Source organism: Antedon mediterranea, chromosome 3 (assembly GCF_964355755.1).
Source record: "Antedon mediterranea chromosome 3, ecAntMedi1.1, whole genome shotgun sequence".
Lineage (NCBI taxonomy): Eukaryota > Metazoa > Echinodermata > Crinoidea > Comatulida > Antedonidae > Antedon > Antedon mediterranea.
In genome coordinates, this window is record NC_092672.1 from 19,599,483 (window position 1) to 19,610,200 (window position 10,718).

Below are 10,718 nucleotides of genomic sequence, written 5' to 3' on the forward strand. Positions count from 1 at the left end.
TTCAATTCAATTTCTTTATTGCTGCAAATGCCATCAAGAGCTAATATCCGCTTAAACATACTACATCATACAGATACATTGTATTTACATTCAAAATTTTAAACATTTTATTTTAGATTGGATGTTACTTAAATTAGCTTAAATGTTATACTTGTAATATTTTAATTTACAACTCTTTGCTTACATCTGCAGGTAACCGAAGGTAACCGGGTATTCCTGGTTCCATCTCGAATGAAAACCGAGGAAAAGAGTCTTGAAGTTGAAACGGACAAACAAAATATGGTGTCAATCTATCTTACACCTGTAGACTTTCTTCCTAATGCTGTCTACAATACATTGGTTGTTGCGTTTCTGGACTTGATGGAGGTAAAAAATAAAGATGGAGAACAACTTGTGTCTCAAAACCGCAGTGAATTCGACTTTAAGGAACATGGGGTCAATCTAGGCACAGTGAAAATTGAAAACAAGCATGCATTAAAGGTTTGGAAATTCATTTATTTATTTAATTTTTCAAATAAATATATTTAAAGACAAAATTGTAATTGCAAACAGAGTTTTAAATAATTACAATCTCAATATTACTACTATTACACTACAGTATTACATTTTCATTTTTATGAATACATTGAATGCACAATGAATACAATGGTAATGTTTTGCATATATTATTTAACTCATTTTAAATTAACAAAGACAATTTTCCTCATCAGCTTGAAATAACTTATCTGACTGAAGTTGATGGTAATGTTAGAGACCAAATGAATGAACCGCAGCCAAGTTTCTGCATAGAGGTAAAGAATAGCATGATAGGCTTTATTAATAACATTGTTAACACCAGCACTTGAATGTAATGATTGCCAATAAACGGAAATAAATGGAAATTATCATATGTACGTTCAAGTCGCCATGTACGAAACTCAAATTGCTGACTCTAATAAAAATTACAAAAGACATATTTATAATATTTTAATCTACGATATGTATATAATGTCTTTTTTATTCACCCAAAAACTATGTAAATTCATGGCACGCTGGACCACCTAGTTGTAGGCGTAAGGTATCCCAGGAAAACTTGATGCCCCAAATTGGAATTTGGCAAACTGGCTAAATACTATATATAAACAGCTTCCACCTTCTATGTTAAATCTTTGTTATCATGTAACACTCAGAGCCATTGAGGCACCCCTCATAATCTATTCTGCTCTGCTTAATTGCGTCTAGCACTTTTGCCTATATGGGTTGGTTCAAGCTTTCAACCTATTATATTTTTAACTTATGTTCTACATTTTACTTGGTTGTAGGTGTTAAGATATCTAAAGCATCAATTAAAAACTGTACTTGTGACTAGAGAAGGAGTTGGCTACAATCTATGTGTGTTGTGTACTGCTTGTAATCCAGCAGAGAAGCCTCATTTACATGATCTGAAAAAGTGCTTGAAACTAGATACTAATAGTGTTAAATGTGGCAATGAACGCATGATTACCAATCATTTAAAGCGGCTATTTTTGGAAGGTTAGTTGAAATTTTTGATTATCATCACAATTTTCTTTTTGCAGTATTTTTATTTGATACCACATTTTACCAATACAATGTACAAAGATTAGTCCAGAGACATCTACAAAGGCCGTTTTAATTATAGATAGGTTTAATTGTTAAAGTAATACATGGTTTTAACCATATAATGGTTTTACAATATAATGTAAATCAGTTTATATGAGTTTCCCCTGCAGAATAAGGGGAAACAAGCTCATCAGGTTTGTTGATGATAATACCAGATAATAAAAAAAATGTCTTGTATGTAATTATTAGTCCTTGCTAATAGTAGAAAAATGATAACATGAAACTATCAGTATCCACTTAAGATAAAAAAAAATGATAACATGAAACTATCAGTATCCACTTAAGATAAAAAAAAATGATAACATGAAACTATCAGTATCCACTTAAGATAAAAAAAAATGATAACATGAAACTATCAGTATCCACCTAAGATAAAAAAAAATGATAACATGAAACTATCAGTATCCACCTAAGATAAAAAAAAAAATGATAACATGAAACTATCAGTATCCACTTAAGATAAAAAAAAATGATAACATGAAACTATCAGTATCCACTTAAGATAAAAAAAAATGATAACATGAAACTATCAGTATCCACCTAAGATAAAATAAAAAATGATAACATGAAACTATCAGTATCCACTTAAGATAAAAAAAAATGATAACATGAAACTATCAGTATCCACTTAAGATAAAAAAAAATGATAACATGAAACTATCAGTATCCACCTAAGATAAAAAAAAAAATGATAACATGAAACTATCAGTATCCACCTAAGATAAAATAAAAAATGATAACATGAAACTATCATGAATAATACCACCAAATTTACGAGTTAGGGTGACTATAGCAAGGCATTTAATAAAAAGGCAAATTGCCTTAAAATGTAAATGTGACATGTTTCGAGAAAATATTCTCATGATCAGAACAGTAAACAACGCCTAGAGTGCTTATATACCAATAGGACATATTGTATGTAAATAAGTAAATAATTAGCATAATAAAGCAAGGAATGTAGGCAACAACCAATCATATGGCAAGTGTGACGCCTAAGTTATAGATTTGTTTGTTCAAGGAAGGTTTACTCCACGAGATGTGGAGGGCTGACTTGACTTTAAATTTGAAAGTGGAATCTGCATATAGTCATGAAATTATCAGTATCCACTTAAGATAAACCTAAAAAAATCATCAAGGAAAGAATATAATATTTTCATTGTAGATTCCGTCAGATTTACAATTGTTTGTATTAATAAGGATGAGATATAATACAGGATGACAGTTTTAACACTTAATTTCCCCAAATTAAACAAACATTATAAATAATGTATTTCTAAAAATCATCATGTCTCAAGTTCAGCAAATTCGAAATAGAATTTAAACAAAAATCATGAAAGATGTGTTGGCAGGTTTTTTTAGAAACGATTATACTAGGAATGGGAATATCTGTTTTTAAACAAAGCTGTGTGAGCTACTATTTTAGGCCTGAATTATTATGTTATCTGAGATTAACAAAAGCATAGAAGTATTAACTAACACTAACACACAAGCTAATTTTCCCACAAGTTGGCTTAAAAATCAAACTATTAAAAACAAAATTGATATGGTCTTCATTTTTAAGTAAAGTTTAGAAAAATGTTAGTATCTATATATAAATTTACGCAAGGGCAAAATTTGGTAAATCGCGCGTTACTTCTAGAATGTTTACTCGATGGTATATAAAGTTGGTTCGTACTTTCGGTACTGATTTTAACCACCTGATATAACCTTGTTTGTTAATATAAATTGAGTTAGATAATTAGTTACTGACAATTAAAACGAATTTAGGTTCAACGATTTGCCCCAAATAGGGAGTTTTCCAATCTGTCTAATGGATGTCCATCTTGAAAAATACCTGCACACAATAATATGAGGATGCTTGGCATTTACCTATCTCCTCCTATGATAATTGTTTTTAATAGCTGAAAACCATTGAAGACAGGCCGATTTTCTTTAAAAAATAATATTTTATAGATTTAATATACGTTTATACAAATGTATTGATTTGCGATGAATGGAAGAATTCAATCTCTCAGTCTCCCAGATACTTAAGTATTTGGTTTAACATAAGTAGGTACATTTATGGGCCCTTCGAAAATAAACTTGAAACCTTTAGATATAGTATTGCAATACAAAATTTATACGTATTAACCATTTTTGGGTGCCATTTGAATCGCAAATTTCTTACCGCGAGTGTGGGTACTGTTGGATATATAAACACAATATATACAAAACGTTTGTATTAATTAATTATTTATTATAATTACAAAAAATATAAACGACGTAGAGGTGTATCGTTACATGAACTTTACTATTTCAATCGACTATAACAGGGACAGTTTTAACAAAGTATTAAATCGCAAATGTTCTATTTAGTGAGACAAATCTCATGACACAAAATACATGAATAAGGTCCAATGTGAATGGCATAATAAAACAGTGTATCCTAGTGAATAGTTAATTTAATAAACTAGATGGTACGCTCGCTTCGCTCGCGTACCATCTAGGTCGTGCCCACAGATGGTTCTCGAATACACAGTAATTTCAGCGTAAAAAAATGCTTTTTGTAATGTACGTACTGCAGGACGATAATAGTTATTATTGTTTACAGAAACGAATAAATAGACACGATGATTTATGTATTAAACTGAAATTAGCACACTGGGAATTACTTCCGAAAGAGAAACTTGTCACAAAATGAGTCCAAATTTGTTATTTGGACTCATTTAAATAAACCCAATTTGTGTTTTGTGTGTAACATTAGTTTTGAGGGATGGGGAAGAGGATATGGGTACAAAGAAGAACAATGTTTTAATATATTATTTATCTACACAGTAACGAAATATGTTTTTCACTTTGACAGGCCTATAAAATAATATACCACTTGATACAGTAACACATTTGCGATTTAATACTTTGTTAAAACTGTCACTGTTATAGTCCATTGAAATAGCATGTACATGTAATGATACACGTACCACTACAACATTTATATTCTTTGTAATTATTAATTAATACAAACGTTGAGAAGCAACTGTCAGTAGTACAGTTTATTTGTATATTGTACGTTTTATATAACAGTAGGGCCTACTCACAGGCCTATAAATAATATACCACTTGATACAGTAACACATTTGCGACTTAATACTTTGTTAAAACTGTCACTGTCATAGTCGATTGAAATAGCATAGTACATGTAACGATACACGTACCACTACAACGTTTATATTCTTTGTAATTATTAATTAATACAAACGTTGAGAAGCAACTGTCAGTACTACAGTTTATTTGTATATTGTACGTTCTATATAACAGTAGGGCCTACACTCACAGTAATACGTTTATTTGTACATGATTGTGTTATACATCTAACTGTACCCACACTCAAATTCAATGGCGACCACAAATGTTAATACGTATTTACAGTAATGTCCAAGTATTGCAATACTTATCTATAGGTTTTAGGTTAATTCCCCAAGGGCCAATAAATTTACCTACAGCTGGTGGTACTTGCGTTAAAGCAAAGAGTTATTATTGGAATGTTCCATTCATCGGAAATCAATACATTTGTATAAATGTATATTAAATCTATCAAAATAGTATGTTTTTAAGAAAATAGGTCTGTCTTCAACATTATGATGCTGTACTCGAGCTGTTCAACCGGTTTTCATCCATTAAAAACAATTATCGTAGGAGGAGATAGGAAAATGCGAAGCATCCTCGTATTATTGTATGCGGGTATTTTTCAAGATAGACATGCATTGGACAGTGTATACCACGATCGGGAAAACACCCCTATTTGGGGCAAATCGTTGAACCTAAATTCGTTTTAAACGTCAATAACTAATTATCGAACTCCATTTAATTAGTAAACAGGGTTACATCAGGTGGTTAAAATCAGTATCGAAAGTATGAACCAACTTTATATACCATCGAGTAAACATTCTAGAAGTAAGGCGCGATTTACCGAATTTTGCCCTTACGTAAATTTATATATAGAAACTAACAATGTGTATTGAATAAATTGTGATACTGTTTTTATGACTTTTATTTTGTATAGATACTACTACTCCTCTGGCTACAAGCTCATTACAAACAGGTTAGTTGGTTATCATTAGATCATTAGAGATCCTTGGATAGGGTAGTGTTACAACCACTAATGTAGAAAATATTAGCTAATGTTGAAATGGCAATAGCTAAATGTAGAAATAACTTACTCATATGTAATTAGTACCAGTTAAGGTGAAAACATGCTTCACAACTATGATGAAACTACTGTTGGGAACTACGTCAAGAAACCAGAAGGATAGATACATTATGTGAAGTTAAATGTATCTGGGATAAAAACTAAGGAGATTCACTTTCAACTACCATGTCTGTGTTTTGGGGATATTAATTATCAATATAAATTTTGATCTCATTTCTGGAATTCATCATGCATACAGACATATTCAATCAATGATTCAACAACTATGATAATTATGCTAATTATCCTAAATTTATTTCACAATATTGGAAACTTGCTTTTCTTCAACCATGTAGATTTCTCGGAAGATAATTTCAAACAGTTGATTGCAGACTTTGCAAAATGGTTTGATGATCGTGGTCTCCTTAACAGACTACAAGTTCTATGCATAGAAATAGTAGATGACATTGAAGAGTTGAAAAGGGTTACCAGTACAATCAACCTGTTAGCTCTTTTAACTGCAAATGGACAATTGAGTCAAACAAATCTTTCTGTCCTGTATGATGCAATAAAAGTAACGAAACAATTTGGCTTTCAGTCGGTCATTAAAGAAAAGCTTCCTGCTTTCAAAAATATCAAGAAGCGTAAGGTAGCATCATTTTCACTACGAGCAAAAAAGATTTTTATTCTTGGAAAAAGTCTTAGTGATTCAGATATAGAAGCTGTTGATAGACGATACAACTTCCCTGTCCTTAAGGAGTATACAGACAGCTGGAGTCTGCTTTTGGACTTTGAAACCCGTGGGTTGCTGAATGAAGACAAAATAGAAGAGGTTAAAGAGGTGTTAAAAAGATGAAATGGAGGTGACATTTAAATTTCACCAGTTCAACGAGAGGAAGTAATAAAAGCCTTGAGAGCAGTGTTGAGAGAATGGATATTGTAGAATTACTAGACACAGTCTATTGCGAACAGTAGTAGTATGAACTGTAGTTGTATGGTAACTCAGTTCAACAAATAAACAATTTGTATTAACAATAGGAGATACATAGTTAATAAAAGACAATGAAGAAGACCTATTGAAACAATGTTTTTAAAAGTGAAAGATCTTTAAACTATGTTTTAATAGACCAAAGTAATAGAACATAGGTCATGTACCTGATATGAGATGTCAGGTAAGTGAATGACAAAAATATTTGTATTATTTTTGTATCTGGTTAAATCTTAAAAGTATTGATAATAGTCCAGTGGCAGGAGGGGGAAATCACCACCCGAACGGGGATAAATTGCCATCCAACTTTTCTAGACCAGAATTTTCCGTAGATTACGAATCTGGAAGGTAATCGATCAGGATAGGAAGCGTTTTTGAGATAAAAGGGGTCAAAGTTTTAAAAAATATCAAATCTGATTGCAAATGTGCTATGGCATTATTAAATGTCGTAAAATTATTACCGATAATATTTAGATAGATAATATTACAACAAGAGTACCTATAACATGATAATATTACAACAAGAGTACCTATAACATGAATTATATTTCTAAATTCACAAATGTATGATATAAATTGATATCAAGTCAATTTTTTTTACAAATTTACAGGCATATTTCCTCATAATTGATCAATTACAAAGATTATTGGTACCATAATGCTTCAATAATATAAACAATTGGGATTATAAAACCATATGTTTTAAAATAAATTTTAATCAGAAGATAATTCTAACTGTAAAAAGATGGTGTGTGTGATTAAAGTTGTTTACTCTGTATACCAAAAACATGGTCAGCTGCTGTCTAGTGTGTGATAGGCTTCTGAAAACCTAAAATAGAATGGACCTTTCTCCCCATTCATCACCAAAATAAAAGATATTTTTACTGGCCATACCGATGCCTCCAATCAGTCAATCACATCCACAGTGTGACTTGGACTTGGACTTTCTGTAACTGGTTTTTTTTTATATATTGTTAAATGGATGAGTCTTTTGTGCTTTGGTGGCTATGGCTAGTTTTAGCGGCTTACACACAATTTCACATGAGAAATATGTGTAAACCCACTGTATATTTATTAGCAATACTTGAACATTAACATTCATAATTTAAAGATAATTGTCCCCCTAAAAAAATATTTTTTTAAATTTTTTTGTTGAATATGTTATTTTAATGTCACATAATAGTTATTCACTCTCACAAAAAATTGGATCTGAAAAAAAGTGTATTTACCTGAGAAAAATGTAATTTAAAGCAAAAAATTGTCGAATTGTCTGGAAGTTTTTGGGTAATTTAACTGTTTATTTTGTCTTTATAGGTAAAATAATTCCCCCCCCCCCACCCCCGTTTTTTTCTTATGGAAGTCGTAGTCCGGTGGCAAGAGGGGGACATCACCACCCGAAAGGGGACAAATTGCCATCCAACTTTTCTAGACCAGAATTTTCCGTAGATTACGAATATGGAAGGTAATCGATCAGGATAGGAAGCGTTTTCGAGATATAAGGGGTCAAAGTTCAAAATTGACCAAAATAAAAACATGCTATATCTCTGGAAATTCTGGACGTAGTGAGATAATTTTGGTGTCAAATTGTTCACAATGTATATGTTTATATTAGCTCTAACAGAACTTTCTTTGAAAAATTGACAGGAAACCCCATTGTTAGCAATTTTGACCTTTGACCTCTTTTTGCTATATCTAAATAACGGCAGGTCGGAGAGAATTAAAAATAGGAGCAAATTGTTCCCAAGATATACATTTATATTCAGTATAACAGATGATATTGCTTGAAAATGACCGGAAGTGTGGTTATTAACCTTTGACATAATTGAATAAGGTTATAAAAACATAAATTAATAAATATTTGTCGTAAGAAGCCAATTTTGGTGTCAAATTGTTCACAATATATATGTTTATACTTGCCATAATGCAACATTTTTTTCAAAAAGTGACTGAAACACCTATTTTTCTGTAATTTTAACATTTGACCTGTTTTTCTCATCTAAATAACGACATGGCATAGAGATTTCTAACGGCAAATTGTTTATAATAGATATTTTTATTCAATCTAATAGATTATACTGTTTGAAAAATACAAGTGTGATTATTGCCTTGAAATCCTGTACATAAGAGCCTATCAGGGCGGATTTAATTCAAAGAGGTGTGGAAGGGGAATAATACTATTACTATACAGTACAATGTCTTTCTTTTGAGCAATTTCAATCAGGTATCCATGTAGGCTATCTCCAATAAACGGAATGTACGGCTCATAGAGAATTCAGAAGTTACTACTCTTGGTTCATTTTGGCAAATCCATATGGGTTCCTTTTAAAAGGATTGAGGGTGCACAGACAGGCTTTTCCCATGGCTTAATATTGGAACCTACAGTTTTAGTTACCCGATATATTTCTAACACAGTAACTTATGTAGCCAAATGCATTGATCCAACACAGGAGCCAAATGTAGAACTGAACATACAGTAGTAGAGAACCACAGAAGGGTCTAAATAGATGACCTGCTGTTGTTTCATTTTAGGCAAAATCCAAATCGGTGCACAGTGCACAGGCAGTGCACAGGCAGCTTTATTCCATGTGCCTGTCTATATAAACCCACAGTGTCACCCATTATATTTCTATTATGGGGCTTAATGTCCATGGAGGACCGGCCCTTGGGTTAATTTGGGCAAATCCATAAGTGTTCCTTAAGGATCGAGAGTGCACAGGCAGCTTTATTCCATGGTTTTGCCTGTCTATATAAACCCACAGTGTCACCCATTATATTTCCATTATGGGGCTTAATGTCCATGGAGGACCGGCCTTTGGGTTAATTTGGGCAAATCCATAAATTTTTCTTAAGGATCGAGAGTGCGCAGGCAGCTTAATTCATGGGCCGCGCCTGTCTATATGAACTCACAGTGTCACCCCTTATATTTCCATTATGGGGCTTAATGTCCATCCATGGAGAACGACCGGCCCTTGGGTTCATTTGGGCAAATCCATAAATGTTATTTAAAGATTGAGGGTGCACATTTAGTTTTATTATCTATGAACTATTTACCCCATACTAATTTCTAATACAGGGGATTATGTCGCACACCACATAGAGATCCCAAAAGGGTCCTTAGAGGGTTCATTCGGGCAAATCCATATAGGTTATTTAGAATCCTTTGTATACAGGAAACTCTTTCCTGTATGGGCCAAACTATATAAAAATTGTGGTCTGTCTGTGTAGTGAGTTGTGGATTGAGTTTGGCCACCTGGATCTGCCTATGCCTTATCCTGTACGAATTGGTATTCTCTGGTTCTGATGAATAGTAGTTTATTTTCCAAAAACGAATATTGTAGCCCTAATAAATGCAACTGTATAGTGGCAAATCATTGAAGGTCAGCGCAACATTTTAACATCATAACATTTTAATCGTCATAATATTAATTTTATTATTTATTTTACAGTATTATATTAATATATTTAAAATAATGCGCACTAGAAAAAATATAAAAATACCATAACTTCACTGATCAAATAACGTGATTACATTTATGAACATCGATCTCATAGTTTGAATAACTTTGCATTATTTAGTAGGCCTATATCATTTATTCACATGTTGACCTTTGACCAATGTCAACTTGTGTAATGATAAATGTGCTCTTTTGATTGTGTATGATTGATAGATGTCTTAATAGAATGATAAAACATAACATTTTGTCTTAAATGTTAGTTTTTATTTGGTTTTAAATGCAAATTGTGTGATTGGTCAATATTGACATTTGACCTTTAATTGCAAAGTATTTGTTTTATAAGGCGACTGAATAACACCATACAATACCTATAACCATACAAATGTATTAAAAGACCAAATTGAACTTTAATAAATTGGTTATAATACATATGTATATAATACATTGTTATAATTGGTCAATTTTAAACTTTGACCCTTATCTCTTCCTA

General features: G+C 31.9%; 1 protein-coding gene across 1 annotated transcript in view; it reads left to right on the top strand.

Moving 5' to 3' along the window:
• LOC140044118 (uncharacterized) overlaps window positions 1-6,641 on the top strand; it is an 85,584-nt gene extending 78,943 nt beyond the window's left edge. The window contains exons 18-22 of the mRNA XM_072088599.1: window positions 193-480; window positions 711-791; window positions 1,302-1,512; window positions 5,660-5,698; window positions 6,142-6,641. Of these exons, the coding sequence (XP_071944700.1) occupies window positions 193-480; window positions 711-791; window positions 1,302-1,512; window positions 5,660-5,698; window positions 6,142-6,641 (1,119 nt within the window). The remainder of the gene's footprint in view (window positions 1-192; window positions 481-710; window positions 792-1,301; window positions 1,513-5,659; window positions 5,699-6,141) is intronic.
• Window positions 6,642-10,718: the final 4,077 nt, after the last annotated feature.